At 42.4% G+C, this 21,217-nt stretch overlaps 1 protein-coding gene across 1 annotated transcript in view; it reads left to right on the top strand.

Moving 5' to 3' along the window:
* Positions 1-1,368: 1,368 nt before the first annotated feature.
* apbb3 (amyloid beta (A4) precursor protein-binding, family B, member 3) overlaps positions 1,369-21,217 on the top strand; it is a gene marked incomplete at both ends in the record, with an annotated part of 46,722 nt that continues 26,873 nt past the window's right edge. The window contains 6 exons of the mRNA XM_079508044.1: positions 1,369-1,417; positions 8,126-8,295; positions 8,576-8,649; positions 12,789-12,840; positions 14,955-15,104; positions 16,680-16,807. Of these exons, the coding sequence (XP_079364170.1) occupies positions 1,369-1,417; positions 8,126-8,295; positions 8,576-8,649; positions 12,789-12,840; positions 14,955-15,104; positions 16,680-16,807 (623 nt within the window). The remainder of the gene's footprint in view (positions 1,418-8,125; positions 8,296-8,575; positions 8,650-12,788; positions 12,841-14,954; positions 15,105-16,679; positions 16,808-21,217) is intronic.

Genomic DNA, 21,217 nt, shown 5'->3' with positions numbered 1-21,217 from the left:
AATTTTCTGACAAGGAAACCCTTGGCAAATGCGGAAGTATAGAGCCATCTTCCGGGTGCTTCAAAACCAAGCCCCCAGGGAGGCTCTCCAATGTTGAAGCACTCGGCCCTAGTGGTTAGAGTGTGAACTGCAGGCGGACCCGTGGATTTATGACGAGGAAACCCTGTGCATCTGGGCTTTAACATTGAGCGCTCGGTTGCACTTCCGCATTTGCCAACCAAAATTTGTACCTACCCTGTTCCACAACCTTCCCTTTAAGTACACATGTTACCATGACGATGGATTCATGCATCATCACTCCTCATCACCTCTATTCTCTCCTCTCCTCCACTCTGTTGCCCAGCAACCGGTACACAGTGCCCCTCACTGGCCCACCCCAGCACTGAAATATCTCTATCCTCTTATTAATCCTCAGTGTTATTATACTGTAATTAATATATGATGATGATATAATAATAACAATAATATCCGTATCATTGTCTTTATAGTCAGTTTTTTCCTCATCTAAATAGCCACCCACCCTCCACAGTTGGGCGGGGGATCATAACATATATGTCTTTTACATAGATAAAACTATTTTTGCTTGCTAATGACTATAATAACATCCCGTCAGTAAATCAACTGTAAAAAATATATTGTGCACCTTATAAAACAATATAACCTACTACTATAGATCTCTGGCAACATTGGTCTTTCATCACAATCATAAATAGCTTGAAAATGAATTAGGAATATTAAAGGTTAAAGATTGTAAGTGTTGCTGTGTGTCACCGAGGTGGGGGTGGGGGTGCTGGGGAACTACGTCACAGGGAGGAGGAGAGAAGGGAAGGAGGCAGAGAGGGAGAGAGGGAGTGGTGCTGCACGCAACACAGGGTGAACGGGACGGAGAGGAGGAGAGAGAGAGAGAGAGAGAGAGAGAGAGAGAGAGAGAGAGAGAGAGAGAGAGAAAGAGGAGGGGAACAGCCTGGGGAAGAGAAAGGGAGAGAAAGAAAGCGCCGGTATAGGCAGCAGAGGTTTGCTGGTGATTGTTGCATTGTTCATCCTCTGTAACAGAGAGACAGAGAGAAGAGAACTGAGGGAGGGATGTAGGGACAGGTTCCAAGATGGATAGATAGAGACACACTCACAGTAGATGAATATAGACAGAGTGGAATTAAGAACATCTAAACCTTTCGGTATGCGAACAGGCCTCTAGCCATTTGCTGCTGTGACAGACAGAGTTTGTGTGTGAGAACGAGAGCAAGAGAGAGAGAGAGATAGAGATAGAGTAGTGTGGGGAGACAGTGTGAGTGATGTGTAAGAGCTAGCAGAGGACAGAGGATTGGAACACACACACGCACACGTGCACACGCACGGCTGGACGAAGTCATGCTGGGGAAGGATTATATGCTGGCCATTATTATAGTCAACTATGATGGTGAGTATGACTTCTAACATTATCATATTATAGTTAACTATGATGGTCGATTATAGATACGACTTGCACTATGAAACTATACAGTACAAACTGTATAATTTGTTACAGAGTCGAACCCAAGAGCAGAACAACACCGGAGGCAGAGCAAGTTCAAAGTCAAACTATATGGATTAATTAAATCAACAGCTGAATTAAGTGACAAGGCTTATGATGTGGTGAATCAGACAGCGGTCAAACACATGTAGGCGGTCCATACAGGCAAACAAATACCAAAGGGAGGCAGGAGCAGGCAATAATCCAGAAATCCAGAGATGGGCAGAAGGTCAAAAACATAAGTCAACATCTGGAGACGGACACGACTCATAAACTATAGAAATTACTTACAAGAGAGTAAGGAGCCAAGACTGTAGCACACAGTATACGTAACAACAAACACTTGACAATCTGGCAGAGAGTGAGTGATATGGGTCCATGTCTTTATAGGTAGCAAGCTGATGAGGGAGTATAATACAAGCGGGGAATAGCAGGGCTGATGGAGTGGGAACAGGTGATGATGAGGGAGGGGGAACAGATGTGTAGAAGAGCAGGGAAGAGCAGGGCTGATGAGGCAGGGGAGGGAACGGGTGATCATGAGGGAGGGGGAACAGGTGGTCATGAGGGAGTGCATGGAAACAGGTGTGTAGATTAGCAGGGAAGAGCAAGGAACAGGGAGTGGGAACAGGGTTGTATGATGAGGAAGAGGGAACAGGTGTGTAGATGGAACTGAGATAGGTCAGGTGGTTGGCATGTGGAAGTGGCCACTGCTGGCCAGAATAGTTAACTATGATTTTGCGCAGAATAGATATAAGACATATAACACTATACATAATATCTTGTATTATGATGATGGAGAAAGTGTGGGAGAGCAGAAAATAAAATGAAACTATTTTGGTGTCTGCCGCCTTTGTTATAGTGAAAACTAAACTATCTGAAGGTCTAATGTCAACCCGGTAAAGAGAGAGAAATGGGGAGAGACAGAGAGAGCTGTAGAGATAGAATGTGTGGTGAGGTGGTTAGACTGACAATGAAGAACAATGGAGAGGTCTTTGTCCTTGACCTACCGATCCAATGACTGACTGACTGACACAGATCTAACTTAGATGACTGACTGACTGACTGACTGACTGACTGACTGACTGACTGACACAGATCTAACTTAGATGACTGACTGAGTCAGTCTGACAGACAGACAGACAGACAGACAGACAGACAGACAAGGCTACTCTTTCCATCACTGTGAATGACAGACAATTATGAGGAAAAGGGAACTGTCTAAGCATTTTGTCCTTCAGCACCTCAAGGCCCATGCTGACCTAACATAACGTGTTCTTGTGCAGGAAGTGATGTTTTTGTTGACGTGGGGGATTGCCATAGAACATGCTGTGTTGTCATGGCAGCAATTGCGTTTGTTCTCCTTCAGTGAGGGACACCAGCAGGTAGGCAGGCAGACAGACAGGGAAATGGAATAGAGGAGCATCCAGATTCTCAGCTTTATCATGTTAACAGATGTAATTGAATATGCTTTAACATTAATCATGTTTGTACTTGCTGGCCACCTGTAGGTGTTAAAACACCTGAACTTCAGGCAGGGAAATATTATCACTTTTTTTTCCCATGCACTTTAATCTCAGAAGTCAGACTTTTTCCACAGACTTCATCTCAGATTTCAAATGAATGTGTATTCCTCTCCTGTACATGTCTAAAAAGTCATGATACAAATAGATAACCTGGATGGATTTGAAAGTGGCAGTCACTGTTAATCTTTTGACCACTGTCTTCGGTAGTTTCTTGCAATTCGTATTAGAATATTATTGATCACTATTTATCTATATTACTGTACTTTTGAACGCTAATAGGCAAAGCCTATCAGCCATCAGAACCGGTGCTGCATTGTTCTCAGAGGCTTGTGCTCCAATAGTGCTTTCTAGTAGTAGTAACGTGTGATTATATGAGCTAGAACAGAATAGAAATATTGTAAATGTAACCTTATCCTCTCGTGAGCATTGGGCTGATATGCACTGTCTATAAATGGTCTATAAATAACACTGTCCTCAGAGACAAACGCATCTACCGAGACAAAGACAACAACTTTAGTGCTGGGTAATATGACCTCAAATCAATAATATCACGATTATTTCAAACATTTGCCTCAATTAATTTACGATTTCCTGAACAAATGTTTTTAATGTTGAAAATATTCCAGCTCGTAGCATGTAGACCATCTAGTATACCATTGAGATGCAGGTTTTTATATAGATAATAATCTATATAAAAACCTGCATCTTGATTATTCAATTAACCTACAGTACATGAGCAAGAGTACACAGAAAGTAACAAAGAGCAAAAGACAGAGACAGAGAGAGATAAAGAAACAAAGATATTGATACACAGATGAAATACACAGCCCTGTAATCTGGTCACCAGCTACAAAATCCGATTTGAAAAAGTTTGAGGTTGTTCAAAAATATACATGAACATCTGTCATCGCTGATGGTTGAACAGAAATTGTCTTTGTGTTTTCTAATGTTAGTGCGGACACTGCAGAACATCATTAGCAGTAGGCCTACACCAATAACCCGTTCAGTTTGGCTCACCAGTTACAGCCAGTTACAACATGGGTACAGCACTAGAGGAGCTGGAGCTGCTACTCCCATCAACAAGAACAAACTTATATATAGGTCAATAGCACTATATAGATTTCTCTGCCCCAAAACTTAAACCAATTTTATCTACAATACATTAAAAAAATACTTTAGAGATGGAGTGCTGACCTGGGGGTCTATTATATTAACTCCATAGACAAATAGAAAACAGAAAATGTACAAAAATCACAGCACTCCACCTTGAGACATGAAAAAAGAAAAGAAAAAGAGATCCAAGCACTCAAAAAATGTGGAGGAGCAGAAATTTAAAATACAGTTTATTCTATAAAAGCCATCAACAGATATCTTGCCAAGTAAAGTAAAGTAACATTTGTGTAAAAAAGATAAGGAGCAATAGAGCTAGAGAAGAAAAGACAAAGTGATGGAGAGCAAAGCTTGAAGAGATAAGAACAGTCAACCAGCCAGTTAGTGAGCCTTAATGACCACACAGGGTTTATTGAATGGAATCAGATGAAACCACATGGCACAGCTAGAGCACATGCGTGCGCACACACGCATATACGCACAAACGTGAATGTTCGCACACACATAGTTTATTTTAATGTCTTTGACAATGCTCAATTCACTGTTCTAAGAACAAGCTTAGGCAATTCAAATTAAAATATATATCTGATATTAATTAGAACCATAACCAACTTGCCCAGGTATACTGTAGGTTAAGCAACTAATCGAAAAACGTAACAAAAAAATATATAGGCCTAATACTATTTTTACATTTGTTATATCAACAAATCGGAAATGTTAATGATTTATTTTATAATTGACTAAATCCATTAGTCTGATTAACCACAGGCTAATAGCTGGTGTAAACAGACTAAAACACTAAAGCATTTCTATTATAAAACAATCTCCACTATTCCTAAACACTGCGCAGTGCATTGTGATATTCACTACTAACACATCATAATACATTGTGTATGTCTGGCTGTAACTAGGGGCCTGGGTGTCGGACAGAACAGATCCATCAACAGGGATTGTAACGAAACCTTAGTATGACACACACGCACCATGCACGCACGCACACACACACACACTGTACTGTACTTTCACACGCTCTGTGGGTATGCTGTCTTCTACAGCATGACCACAGAGCGTGAATCTACAGTGTCGATTGTGTCAGCTGAATCAGCTTAATAAATTATTCAATGTGATTCCTCTCCTCTCCTCTCCTCTCCTCTCCTCTCCTCTCCTCTCCTCTCCTCTCCTCTCCTCTCCTCTCCTCTCCTCTCCTCTCCTCTCCCCTCCCCTCCCCTCCCCTCCCCTCCCCTCTCCTCTCCTCTCCCCGCCTGAGACCATGCCAGCATCGTGTTTTCCGGGCACCTGAATAAATGTAATGATATCATTCCTGGATGCAGCAGCAGGCTCATTAAAACACATCAGTACCTCATATCGTTTGGGGATTCGAATCACATTTACACCGTTGGTGCAGTCTCACCCCGAGAGTCTTTGATAAAGCTGTGCAAGTGTGCAATAAAAGCTTTCAGTCTGAACAGCTAGGATTAGAGATGCTCACACAATGTTAAGGTTTACCCCTGACTTTAGTTTGAAATAACATCAGGGACAGCATTCTAAGCAGACAGTCAGACACTATAAGGTCTGTGCTATCTGAAACCTGATCAGTATGACTGTGTTAGAGCGGATGAGTAATACAATAGAATAGAATTGAATAGACATGAAAATCTTCAGTGTTTGCTGTGTAGAATAGAACAGAAAAGAGCTGGCCGGCTATCTCCCTCTCTCTCTCCTCTCCCTCTCTCACTTGTCTACGCAAACACGTGCATCATCTGCAGCCCGCGTCACTATTGACCTGTTTCTGTTTCTCTCTCTCTCTATCTCTCTCTCCCTCTCCATCTCCCTCCCTCTCTCCAATTCTCTCTCGTCTCTGCCTCCCTCTTCCAGTTCCAGCTGACCCTCTCATCTAACGTCATATAGTTTCAGTTCACATCCTTCCCTCTCTCTATCCCTTGATCCCTGCCTCGTCACTTCCTCCCTCCCTCCCTCTTTCTCCATCTGTCTACATCCACCCGGGTCAGTGGAATGTTAAAATGGCTGTCGCACGCACACACCCACACACACACACCCACACACACACATTGACCTTCACACACACACCCACACCCACACACACACACACACGCACACACACATTGACCTTCATATATGGTTTGTCCCGCGCACGTGACTGAAATAGGAGAGGAGGCAAAACAAGGGCATGAGAGGAATGGATGGGGCAGAAGATGATGAAATCACACCAGAGATAAGGATCATGTAGAGGCAAGAACAAACTGGGATGCAGCAGGCCTTAACCACTTGAGGCCGATTCTACAACAAATGTCTTCTAAATCCTGAACAGTTTTCTGAAAGAGAAACTTTATCATGTCAAGGACCCCCAAAATTAGATATTTGGCCGGCTGGCCGCTGACCGCCATTTCAAAATATTTTGTTCCAGGAACCACCTTGAGTTCAAAATGTTCGCTTTAAAAATATCTATCTATTCAAAGACAGACGCAAATGCCCACATTTTTAAGATTTTTCCAAAATAATATTTTTGAATAGCCAAAATAAAGCTTTTAAGCTAAAATCTAAAATATGAAACAGATGCTTTCCCGGTGTTAATGGGTTAAACCTAATAGTGTCCCTAGTTTGGGTATGTGAGGCTAAAATGTTCAAAACTGATCAAAAACATAATATTTTTAAGAAATGTCTAATCATTTTCTAAATATTTTCTAATTTCAAATTTAACTAAACTAAAATGTTGTATATCCACCAGAACTATGATACACGAGGTGTGGCTTTCAACTGATTATTGACTGAATGCAGATGACACTCGCGCTACCTCCTGGTCAATGACCTTAGTGATTTGTGGTTGACAGCATGACTGCATCAAGGATATTTAGAACTCTGGAAGACGTCTTTGGACACCAGGAAGATGATGGGGATGCTAAAAATAAAAAGATAAACAAACATTCAATGTCCCCCAACTGTCCCCAGCTACAGTAAAACCCAGAATGCTGCAATAAGGCACATGTGCTTGCTTCTTCCCTGCCTTTTGTTTAAATCTCACCCCATTATTGTCTGTCTCAGTGTTACCGTAAGTTTGACTGCACGTTTTGATTTAGTTTTAGTCCCAGTCTTTTGAATAAAATTAAATTTAGTTGAAGTCACACAGTCACACACTCAGACTAAATATCATATGATTTTAGTCGACAAAATATCATACGATTTTAGTCGACTAAATCTACAGTTGATTTTGTCTGCAAAAATGTATTGCTTTGATTGCGTTGTAATGGCCGATGTCACAACATTGTGAGCTTGGTGTACAGTAGATCTGCTATTTTCAAAGCACGACCCTGAGTCTTTTAGTTCTACTGGATCTCTTCTCCACTAGTATCATCCCTAACATTTTAGTTTAGTTTTTATTTGTTTACGAAATTGTAAATATAATTAGTCTCAGTCTAAGTCATCATAACTTAGTTTTTATTTAGTTCGTCAGTGAACAAAAGTAGTTGACGACCTTTTTTCGTCATAGTTTTAGTCGACAAGTTTAAAGATGGACTGCCGTGAAAACATGATCATCAGGTAATATGATTATACTAGGAGAAATATATTTTTTCAAAAGTGTACAGAAAGTGTTAAAATTATGTTTTTATGTGGCCACACCCACCAGTTCATTAAAGTATGCCTGGTTTTCAGGTGGGTACGTACTACGTGGTGATCCACCTGAACTGAAGCCGCACCCACAGCTGTTGTTGTATGATAAAGGGGGAGGGGTTAGGGAAGGGATTATACTGTGATGTCACTATATCACTGTCATTTCATTTGGGCCTTTAGGGTAATGTTAACTCCTCTTGTCCTCTTGTGACTCAAAGTGTAAGAAACATCATAATTCATATTGTTATGCAATGATGTTTTTCAAATAAACTTGAACATAGACTCAAGACAGAAAAAGTACAAAAATCACGGCACTCCATCTTTAACACTGGTCTGTCTCCCTATATCTTTCCAGATAATATTTGGGCCGACCAGGATTTAGCGGTAGACCCTGATCTGCCGTCCGGCTGGCGGACCATCAGAGACGCTACTGGCACCTACTACTGGCACATCCCCACAGGCGCCACCCAGTGGCAGCACCCCAGCATCCAGGCCGAGCAGCGGGACACGCAGCACAATGCAGAGGTGAGATACACAGTGTCACTGCCGGGTGGAAACCTAGCCCCGTTTGGAACCTCACCCTCCGCTGTTTTCTCCGAGAAGAGGTTCCGTATAGGTAATAGTATCCCTGCATCGGTAGAAAGGCAGTTGAGCCTGTCCAAAAACATGTTGAATGTAAATATTTCTGCAACGCACAATGCAATGCACAGGTTAGATGCCACTGGGACACTGTACCTGGAGAAAGTTGATGACTAGCGTTAAACCTAAACCTTTATGTTTTCCTGTGTTTTCCTTGTGCGGTCAGAGCCAGGAGAAGGCGGGGTCCAACGGACTGACCGAGAGACCAACTGAGAGGTCGCCGTCATCTGCGGAAGACAGGTGTCCACACACACACACACACACACACACACACACACACACACACACACACACACACACACACACACACACACACACACACACACACACACACACACACACACACACACACACACACACACACACACACACACACACACACACACACACACACACCTTGAGCTTGATGTGACAAAAAAATCCAGATTGAGATTTGAGCCTGTGTGTAGGAAACAGTCGAGTGTCATCAGCATTGACAGGACAGATAGAGCAAATCAAATCAAACTTTCTTATTTATGATGACCACATAAAGAAGAAACATAAAGGGACACAAATATTATATACAGTAGGTGCAGTAAGATTACATTCACAAAATCATGGCATATCATGATACAACTAGAAAAAGTGCCCTTCTGGGCACAGGTCTCCACCAGGAGGATAGGAGTGTGTGTGATGTTTGGCAAAATGTTTAGGAGTAATATAAACATGTGTGTGTGTGACGCGACTTGGCCTGTTGTAGCGCCACCATGAGGCTGATTTGAAAACTGTCAAGTGGCATTTCTTCCTCAGCCTAGTAGTGGGAATAGGCATGGACAGTTTCACCGCAATCGGACGCTGCATTGAGGAGTTGTGGCGATTTGTACAAAACATGTACAAAACGGGCTACTCCTGAAAACTTTAGAATTAAGCCAATCGTAGCCAATCAGGATGGATAATTATGATAAATCAAACAAATCACATGATCACATGACTATGGAGAGCATGTGTACCGATTTGCGTGAAATTTGGATAAAATCTGAAGGAGTAATATTAGAAAATGTGTTTTACATATGTCGGCCTCCTGGTGGCGCTATAAAGAGCAGATGTGAAAAATTCCAGGCAAAGGTTTTTCCTTGGCCTCTAGGGAGTGTGCATACATGGTTTTACACAGATCGGTGCAGTTATAGATAAAAACACAAATCGGCCAGTTATAGCGCCACCATGAGGCTGAGTTGAAAATATTCAAGTGGCATTTCTTCCTCGGCCTAGTGGGAATGTGCGTGCAAAATTTCACGGAAATCACACAATGTGTTCATGATTTGAAGCATTTTGTTTGAAACTGAGCACTCTTGCGAACTTTGGAAGCCAATTTTAGCCAATCAGGATGGAGTCTGAAAAATCTGAAAGACACGTTTCGTTGAATGGCTCTAGAGAGACTGTGTACCGATTTGCGTAATGTTTGGACAAAATCTGTAGGTGTACTGTCAAAACATTTGTTTTGCACAAAGCGGCCTCCTGGTGGCGCTATAACAGGCCAATGTGAAAACTTTGGGGCAGAGGTTCAGCTCTGGCATTCAGGGAGTGTGTGTGCAGAGTATGGCTGCGATCAAGCCAACGGTGCCAGAGATTAGCTGTTCACAGACGGACACACGGACGGACGGACGGACGGACGGACACACGGACGGACGGACGGAGTGCAAAACATACTCTCTCCCCATGCCTTCGGCCTGGTGGAGACAATAATCATGTCACTCTGTACTCTATGGATATAGAGTAAGTAACAGGCAACAGCGCCTCTGTCATATGTGACGGCTGCCAATTATAGCAGAGACAGCACAATACTTTTGCCTCCTTTTTTGGAACCCCAAGTTGTTGAAGCGCTATAACAACCAATCTGTGGATATGTCCCAGGCTGTCACATATAAAAACAATTAAACAAATAGTCTGCACCTATAGCCCAGCCCAGCTCTGAGATGCATGGTATGTAGGAGTGGTTGGTATTAATGACCTCATAAAGGCGTCCTCTAGGCTAATCTCTAATACAAACACTTCCCTGGACTCTTCGTCAACCACAACATCCACGCACGCACGCACGCAGAGAGAGTTAGAGGGCACATGCGGCTCTTCCCTGGTCTAGAGCATTACGGGATTAATAAAAGCTGGCATTTAGGTTTATTGAACGCGCCTGCTTTATTTTAATACCCTCCCGTTTCGCATCACCCCATTTCTTCCTAGCATTTAAGTATGTTTTAGCACACAGTTCTGCTGAAATGGCATCCGTGTTGTTCCAATTAAGAAGAGTAAGGATGGGTGTCTGGCACTCATCCATGCAATGCAGCGTTTTTCTTTTTATTAAACTGGTAGCGGATGGAATGCACTGACAGTGGTGGAAAAAGTACTCACATGTTTTACTTAAGTAAAAGTATAATTTCTGCCATGTAGATATACGATGTTACACGTAGAAGTCTGGTGGTATTCAAAATGTACCTAAAGTACCAAAAGTAAAAGTACTCATTGCGCAGAATGTCCCATTTCACAAGTTAAAAATGTATAAACAAATGTTTTTAACTAGCCGATCTACAAGCTCACGATGCTCATTGTGAGCTTGTAGATCTGCTATTTTCAAATGGCCGAAAAAAATAATATAGGGCTGAAGTGGTTAGTGTGTTTTGTATCAAAATCTACAAAGTAACTAGTTAAGGTTTCATATAATTGTAGCGGTACAATATTTTCCTCTGATATGTTGTGGGGTAGAAGCAAAAGTAGTGAAAATTGTAAAAACTGAAGGAAGTAAAAATACCTTCAGAAATGTTTCATATTTCATATTTTGATGTGATGTGAATCAGAGGGGCATAAGAATCAGAGGGGCATAAGAAAACATCACATCAAATTACAGTAATACTTGGTTATGCAGGCACAGCATTTCTGGGTGGGGGGGTCCTGGGCATAAAAAAGCACTACTCCCGCGCCATTCCTTCAGGTTGGAAGACACGGCGTGGGAGGAGGAAAAAAAGGGTGTGTGTAGGATTTGTGTGTCCATGAGAAAGTTCTTCATGTGTCTGTTTAAGTGTGTGCCCGTGTTATCTTCCGGAATGAAGGCCAGGTCACGTTGCCTCAAAAGTCCTGTGGTCATGGCGGGTTCTATGGACATAACAGCAGGTGTCAGTGAAGACAGGGTGGTGGGGGGAGGGCAGAGGAGCTCTTTTTCTGTGTTGTTTCTTCTTGTGGAGAGATTCAATGGGGGGGGGGGGGGGGTGGGGGGGGTGGGGGGGGTGGGACCATGGCAGGCAACTTAGGGGCTCCATTTAGCACCGCCACTTTTCCCATTCTTCGATACACAAGACCGATGCTCAGCCCGATCAGCAGAAGCCCATAAATTTACCATAAGTACCATAAGAAGTTACCATAAATCCTATATACATCTTCGATATCTTCCACAGACAGTATCGCCATGCACATTACCCTCCAGATCTTGTAATAGTCCTGTGTGTAACCTGCCGGAAACGTCCCGTCTGGGCACTGCACGCGGGCTCTCCAGAACCCAATTTCCTTGTAGAAAAGATTTTGTCTATCGCGTTGAGAGACCAGTTAACTAATTCCATGTTTAAAGTGCGACCGCCTTCCACGGAGAGCAAGAGCATGTGGCTGAAAAACAAGGCCAAATATATGGTATCATTCCTCATAGATTATAGATACATCATAGATGACTGACATTACAGGTTGACCACATTGTAACTAGCCTGGCTAATAAGCCAGACTAATATCACACAACACTGTCGCGGTATATCAGTCTGGGCTGGCTCCACTCACCCTGGGCAAGACCTACGATGAAAAGACTATCAGCGGAAGTGGCGGAAGTGTTGCGTGTAAGATAACTACGTCACGCGGTGCGGCTGTGTTTACTAGTCCCCACCCAATGATCATTTCAGAGGGAATACATTTTCGGGAACACAACGCTGCGATTGGTCAAAAAACGTTAACTTCCGGGGGCCTTTCGATAGCTTATTTGTCCTAGGTTGTGACCAGGCTCTTCTTTTTCGCAGTTAAGTGAGCCTGGGACCGAGGCTAGGCTCCACTTGGATTTCATTTCCCGGGGAACATTTTCTCTTTGACGCAATTGGTCAGAGCTACTGCCAGTCAAAGGTCTCAAGCATTGAACGTCACTGTACCAAAGCCCGCCTATATTGCATACCGTGTCCCGATTGGTCCGACCTGTTCTCTGCTGTAGGAAAGAGGCGTGCTACTGAGCCTCGCCAGACCGTAATCCGCTGGTAGGCAACTTTTTTTTGCCAACGGCTGATTCGGTCTGGTTTATTAACCAGGCTACATTGTAACAACACTTGCAATTTCCCAGAATCCACCTTTCTAGTTGACAGAGTTCTTGTCATCTCCTCTTCCAGGTCCTCCTGGTATGAAGACTACTTCAGCAGCAGCCATGACCCTGACTCCAAGGTACCTGCATGCACCCAAACCACTACTACTATCATTCATTGATCTATTATCAACACCCATCTGTTCCCAACGGGGAACAGAGAGAGCAAAGTTAGCTGTTTTAGGGTTTAGGTCTGCTAATTTTCATACATACATAAAGAACACATTCCAATGGAGTTAGTCACGTGGCCAGACTGTTGCTTCCTAAATGACGATGAAATGTGGAGTGCCCTACCACCAACAGTCATAAAGAAGTGTGAATTTTCAAAATCACTCTAAAAGAGCATTTGCAGGGCTGCAATTTGGAACTGACTCCAGTAAAAAGTGGACCCAATATACAGGAATGACTTATTAGTCACAAGCTCTTCTTAAGACCTTTCATCGGTTAAAGACCTAGTGAAATGAAAAATAAGTTTTTCACACTTTTAGATCATATCCGTGGTCATCATATGGGCATACCTAACAATGGATGCCAAAAATTTCATTTTTGTGTATTTTTATATCAAAAGTCCATAACAGTCGAATTTGAATTACTTCCTTTGAACGAAAATTTGCTGCGTGATGACGTGTAGAGCTACACATCAATAAAACGGAAATAAAAATGAAGCTCACCTGTTTTTAAACTGGGTTCAGAATGTATGTGGAGGGGCATCAGATCCAGCAGAGTGTCCGCATAACTGACAACATGTCAGTCTTTTCAGCAGAACTGTTGGCAATTTTATGGGCCATGTGGTGGATAGAAGAGGTCAAACCTGCGAAAAGCATATGCTCGGATTCTGCGGCTGCTCTTGATCTGGGAGGTTATCTGTAGTGTGTACAGGGTGGAGCGAATGGGCTGCTAAGTTGTTTTTCTCACCAGCTCACCTGTTTGATTCCAATTGCTGTGTCGTCCTCCAAACACAGGTGGTTTTGATTACAGAACTACTCCGTTTTTAATCTCATTCAAGATGACATCCAGACATTACTCATTTTAAACTTAATCGCTAAAATATGTATCTGAAAACATTATATGTTAGAAATAAACCGCATAGCAGTAAACTGTTAGAGCTGGCCGACTGTCTAATTTGTAAACAAACAAACTCCATGCGTCCTGCCTGTAGCAGAGCTACCGTCCCATCGCCTGAAGGGATGCGATGTTCTGATTGGTTCAGAAACTCAGATCCTGCTGTTTGAGGCTAAACAAATAAAATGCCCAAATTAACCATTTCACCCCGTCTTAAAGGAGCATTCAGTAATTTGGGTGATTTGGAAAACCCCCCGGTCCGCCCCGGTAACAAGATGTGCACATGCACGCACTACAGTGGGGGGGACACGCGGCAGGCCAACAGCACACAGACCAAGTCCCGCCCCCGCTCGATCATGATTGGCGGAAGGCCCCTCTCTATCCTGATTGGATGAAGGCTTTGCCACCTAGCCAAAAAAGGTTTTTTTTACCCCCAGGGGTTAACTGGGGACAGGGAGGAACTCCTTATATGGTCAGCACACTCTATAGTAGGGGGGGTTATCACAACAAAACAAAAAAATAAGTGATATTTGAATAAAGTGAAATCACTGAATATACCTTTAAAAATCACACCCGGATGTGATTTCACAACTGGCTTTTTTTGTGCAGAAAAAATGAGCATGGTTGCTACGGTCATCCAGTTCACCCGGGTGTGATTTAATTACGTCAGAAATTATTTTGAACATAGCAACCATGCTCATTTTTTCTGCACAAAAAAGCCAGTTGTAGGAGTGGTTTACACCACTCAAAAATGTATAAAACCCAAATACTCACTGTCGCTTTCACTTTCAAAATGTTTCAGCGTTACAATTCTTGCTACTTTTGCACGACATGCAAAAAGTTAAAATATGGAGATAGTATACAATGATAACTATGTGCATGGAGAGTTGGATCCAAAATGCGAACAAATGGAGCCAGAACACATTCACACTGGGGACACCTGGAGGACAAGTAGGGAATTGCACAGGGGCAGACCAGAGATGTCAAGGGCAGGACGTGGCATTGAACAAAATATAATTACATTATACACACTTCCCCCCCCCAAACCTCTCTCTCTCTCTCTCTCTCTCTCTCTCTCTCTCTCTCTCTCTCTCTCTCTCTCTCTCTCTCTCTCTCTCTGTCTGTCTGTCAGTGTTTTGCAGTGCGGTCCCTGGGCTGGCTGGAGGTGCCAGAGGAGGAACTGACCCCTGGGAAAAGCAGCCTGGCCGTCAACAACGTCATCCAGCAGCTGTCCCACTGTAAGAACACAGAGGAGAGAGAGTCCCAGGGGGCCTGGGGCGAGGTAAGACCATCTACATCACTGTTTAAAGCCCTAACCACACCAAAGGGTCACCATGCAACTTCTTGGGTCCAAACGATTGCAAGGAGTTAACGCTAAAACCGTCTCGACCCTTTGGTGTGGTTTGGGCAATTGAATTCCAAATCACTAAGGTCAACATGGGTCAACGTGGGTAAACGAGCAACGAGACATATCACACCGCAGGGGCAATGCTAAAACCGTCTTGACCCTTTGGTGTGGTTAGTGCTTAACACAGAGGAAAGAGGGTCCCAGGGATAAGACCATACCTCACTGTTTAACACAGAGGAGAGAGAGTCCCAGGGGTAAGACCATACCTCACTGTTTAACACAGAGGAGAGAGAGTCCCAGGGATAAGACCATACCTCACTGTTTAACACAGAGGAGAGAGAGTCCCAGGGATAAGACCATACCTCACTGTTTAACACAGAGGAGAGAGAGTCCCAGGGGTAAGACCATACCTCACTGTTTAACACAGAAGAGAGAGAGTCCCAGGGGTAAGACCATACCTCACTGTTTAACACAGAGGAGAGAGAGTCCCAGGGGTAAAACCATACCTCACTGTTTAACACAGGGGAGAGAGAGTCCCAGGGGTAAAACCATACCTCACTGTTTAACACAGAGGACAGAGAGTCCCAGGGGTAAGACCATACCTCACTGTTTAACACAGGGGAGAGAGAGTCCCAGGGGTAAGACCATACCTCACTGTTCAACACAGAGGAGAGAGAGTCCCAGGGGTAAAACCATACCTCACTGTTTAACACAGAGGAGAGAGAGTCCCAGGGGTAAGACCATACCTCACTGTTTAACACAGAGGAGAGAGAGTCCCAGGGGTAAGACCATACCTCACTGTTTAACACAGAGGAGAGAGAGTCCCAGGGGTAAGACCATACCTCACTGTTTAACACAGAGGAGAGAGAGTCCCAGGGGTAAGACCATACCTCACTGTTTAACACAGAGGAGAGAGTACCAGGGGTAAAACCATACCTCACTGTTTAACACAGGGGAGAGAGAGTCCCAGGGGTAAGACCATCTAATCTACCTCACTGTTTAACACAGAGGAGAGAGAGAGATTGTTCTCCCAGTAATTGTACAGATTTTAAAAACAAACAAATCAAACAAATTCCATGAATTAAATATATATATTTAATTAAGCGCTATGTTGCAAACTTGTAACTAGTCTATTTTCACTAGTTTGGGTGGAAAACATCTAATATAATCTCTTTTGGGTCTTGACCTGAAAAGTTTGCTAACCACTGGCCTTCACTATCTGTCCAAGTGTCTCTCCCTCTCTGCCGAAATGTATAGGCTGAAGTGGGTAATGTATGTTTTGTAATAATAATCAAAATCTACAAAGTAACTAAAGTTTTTAAATTATTGTGGAGTAAAAGTATAATATTTGCCTCTGAGATGTAGTGGAGTAAAAGTGAATGTATAAAAAATGTGGAAATACTAAAAGTACCTAAAAAGTGTAGTTACGTAAAGTAACTAAGTAAATGTACTGTACTTATAGTTACTTTACACCACTGTCATTTACCAAGCTGGTTATGGCTCATCCAGGGTCAGGATATGATGCTGGTTCTGAAGAAGGACACTCTCAGTCTGATGGACCCACTAGACCACACCCTTCTCCACTGTCAGCCAATCATCAACATCCGAGTCTGGGGCGTGGGCTGCAACAATGGCAGGTGAGCCAATCGGCAGAGACAACAATCAGCGGGGCGCTTACTGGATGACGCCATATTGTATGACTAAATACTAATATCCCCGGTACCATCCCATAATAGTGTAACAGCTTCCACTTCTCATCCATAGTCACAACTGATGGCTGTCTGTTCTGTTGTACTAAAAAGGCCAGCTTGTTGTATGTGCTATTTTCGGTGCGTGACATGGTGCGCAACCAAGTATAACTCAGGCTTTATACACTTAACACACAGGTTTGTTCTCAAAGCTAAGCGCTTCTGACAACATTGTTACTCAACAAAACACAAAGGGGGTGAGGGTGGGTGTTTATATATGGTATTGCATGACGATTTTCATTTTCCTGTATCAAAAGACACCACTGTTTGTGTTTGACCCAATATGCCGCATGACAGTAACATGTATCACTTTCTCTTTTGTTTGAAATGCCCCTCCCCACACCCCAGGGACAGGTAAACTCTTGTTTTTCTTCTTTCACATCCAGAGCCTTATACAGAATGTGTCCATGTTGCACTATATGGTCACCACGTTGCATTCACCTCTGTAGACCTTGAACAGTTGATTTCAAGACTTTTATTGTTGTGAAATTACCATCATACTAAGGAGCTGGCATATAATTTCTTTAAGACATTACCATGATGCAGGGTCCTGGAACTAACATGGCAGCCACATTATGGCATTAATGGCTCCGTTCACATTTTTCCGCCCATAAACTGCCACTACACACTGTACACACTGACACATTTTACACACAGATTAATTGAAAAACACCCGTCCTTGGTTCTTTTTCATTTTCCCCCAATATAAAAAATAAATGAAAAAAATGAAATTGGAAAAACCACGTCCCCCTCACATAGTAGGAGAGTCACCAGAACCAAGGATGGGTTAAATTGGAGTTTGAAGTTACAATGAGTTTGTATAAGAAGGGGGGCGCGTGTCTGATAACATTTATATCCAATATCGGTAACACTTGCAGATACGGTTCATGAACTAATGATTAACTAATGATTAACTAATACATTAGTTAAGCATTAGTTAATCATTAGTTCATCACAATTCATCATGAATCATGATGAATTCATCATGATTCATGATGATGATGATTCTGATGATTCATCATGAATCGTCATTAGTTAACCACGATTTGTAGATGATTTATAGATCTAATTTTTCCGCCCAAATCTATGCCCAGGATGAGTGCTCATAGGCGGGTAGGTCTCTCAGTCTCTCTGGAGGTCATTCCTGGTTGTACCCATGGGTCATTTTACTCAATTCTTTGCCCACGATGGGTGCTCAAAGGTTGGTAGGGGTCTGTCCGGAGCTCTCCCTGGTGCTTTATGGATCATTTTTGGACCCCCCCATTTTGCCCAAATCTATACCCAGGATGAGTGCTCATAGACGGGTAGGGTTAGTGAGCAGACTCGGTCTCTCTGGAGGTAATTTTTCTCAATTATATGCCCACGATGAGTGCTCAAAGGTGGGTAGGGGTCCCTGGTGTTTTATGGATAATTTTTGGACTCACCCATTTTGCCCAAATCTATACCCAGGATGAGTGCTCATAGACGGGTAGGGTTAGTGAGCAGACTCGGTCTCTCTGGAGGTAATTTTTCTCAATTCTATGCCCACGATGAGTGCTCAAAGGTGGGTAGGGGTCCCTGGTGTTTTATGGATCATTTTTGGACTCACCCATTTTGCCCAAATCTATACCCAGGATGAGTGCTCATAGACGGGTAGGGTTAGTGAGCAGACTCGGTCTCTTTGGAGGTAGTTTTTCCTCAATTCTATGCCCACGATGAGTGCTCAAAGGTGGGTAGGGGTCCCTGGTGTTTTATGGATCATTTTTGGACTCACCCATTTTGCCCAAATCTATACCCAGGATGAGTGCTCATAGACGGGTAGGGCTAGTGAGCAGACTCGGTCTCTTTGGAGGTAGTTTTTCCTCAATTCTATGCCCACGATGAGTGCTCAAAGGTGGGTAGGTCTCCCTTGTAGAGGTCTCCCTTGTAGTTTATGGGTAACTTCTGGACATTATAATCATGAACTACCAATACATTTTACTTACTTACTAGAGAGTTGCACTCTATTAATGATTAACTATCATTAGTTAATAGTTAGTTAATTGATATTTGCACCCCAAAGTAAAGTGGCAACATTTTCATCATGAACTACCATTACATTGTACTTACTTACTAGAGAGTTGGACTCTATTAATGATTAACTATCATTAGTTAATAGTTAGTTAATTGATATTTGCACCCCAAAGTAAAGTGGCAACATTTTCATCATGAACTAGCTGTAGTTAACAGTTAGTTAATGGCTATTTGCACCCCAAAGTAAAGTGACAACATTTTCATCATGAACTAATCATGAACTCATGATTAACTAATCATGAATTCATCATGAACTGGATATATGCACACAAAGTCACATCAATATAAATAATAGTGAATGCAAAACAATACAATACTAACAATACATTACAATCTGAATCCAAATGTACAATTACAAGCCACCTTCAATATTGCCAATTTTTGCCATTTTTTTATTTACAGAAACCCCCCCCCCCCCCCCCCCCCCACACACACACACACACACACACACTCTCCCCCCACACAGAAACTAAAAACACTTAACACAAACACAAACAAAAATATACCACAAAATAAATAAAGTATTATACAAAATACAAATGTAAAATACAAAAGAACAACAAAACAAAAGCAAGGAAGTAGGCAGAGGACACAGGCCGAGGGGCAGGCCGACACCAGCCACCCGGGCCAACAGCGGGTGAGCTAGATACAGCCCTGGCGCAGACGCCAATGGACTGGCATCCACACATCTGGCCCACCTGCTGCCCGCCAAGGCAAGGCCTTTAACAAAGCCAACAACAGTGCTTATCCAAATCAGCAGCACAATTTTTCCTCTCAACTATAAAACTAAAGTACTTGTTAAGATCATTGCTTATCCAATATGGTTTGAAATGACCTGGCTCTTATAAATATAACACAGTCAACAATGAATAGTAATTGTTACATGGCCACTTATTATTACCAAATAGACATAGAAAAAGGACTACAACAGTAATATGAAAAATAACAAACAAAAAGAAAAGCCGGAAAAAATATGAAAACCCTTAGTTCCCAAAGTTTGTTTTTGTTCTCGTTGGGGCTCTTTTATCTGAACTGTGACAGTGTTCGATTGGTCTTTGTCCTACCACACAAACCATGGATCTCGCCACCCAGTATGCACTGGGAATCTATCTGGGGAATCGTTGGGTATGGAGACAGTGGAGCCTCACATGCACCTTGGCTCCTCGATGGATGGGAAGGGAAGCACTGTCCTCTTCTCCACGTGAGATGCTCCAAGGGATGAGGATGGGATCTAAAAAACCTGACCTATGATAGATCAGACAAGATCCAAAACCCCATGAATTAGCATAAATTAACACCTTTTTAACTTGCATTAATTAGCTTAATCATGTTCTTTTTATAGTAATCATGTATTTAAAATACATTGAAAACCATTCAAAATAATTCAAAACACTTATTTTCTTTTACAATGTTTAATATTCAATGAACTGTTCCTTTTCCACAAAAATAAAAATAGTATGAAATGCTCCTTTAAGTATCACAATGTAATGAGTTAAATTGCATAAAGTGCACATTCAAAAGGTTTACAGGGTGTTTTGTGCAGTAACTAGGAGGTATTTATGACGCAAATGTGCTTAGTATGTACCCTTAAAATGTACCTTCAGTCACTATAACCCACAATTCTCATGTACATGCATATTGTATTCCTTCAGTAACAAACTGTCTTTCAAAATGTAACATGAACTTAAATACTTAAATGTAACAATAAATCATTGGCAGGATGTATTGTGGCTAAACACCATTTAAGATAACCATCTTTGTTCTACATTGTCTCACTCACCACTTCATGAATGCTGAGACTGCAATGTCACCTGGCTGCTCAGTGATTTGCAACACTCTCACACTGCTCTGCAAAGTTCAAAATGACACAATACACAAATCAGGAGTTGCCTAACAACATTAAGAATGTGAATGATTTGAATTGGAAGATTATGTTTTAGTCTTACCAGGCAGATTGCAAAAGATTGTCTCTCTGTGTTTGTTTACAACAGCACATGAAGAACCAGCCATGTGTTCAATTGAACAGGAAAAGGACGTTTTCCTGCTTAAATACTAACAGGAAGTAGAATCACTGGTAGGCTGGACACAAAAGCTTACAGGCTCACTGATTGGCCACTGGCAATCACAGAGCCAGGTAATTTTAATCCTTTAAAACCTGTTAGACACCCTGTTTGTTTTGCATTTTTTCTCTTTCATGTAAATAGCTTGTTTTGTATTTTAAACAGACTTGTGGAGCAACATTTTAGA

This window comes from Electrona antarctica, assembly GCF_951216825.1.
Source record: "Electrona antarctica genome assembly, chromosome: 8".
In the NCBI taxonomy this organism is placed as follows: Eukaryota; Metazoa; Chordata; class Actinopteri; order Myctophiformes; family Myctophidae; genus Electrona; species Electrona antarctica.
Note: the sequence above shows the minus strand (reverse complement) of the source record. Positions and strands in the feature narration are given on the sequence as shown.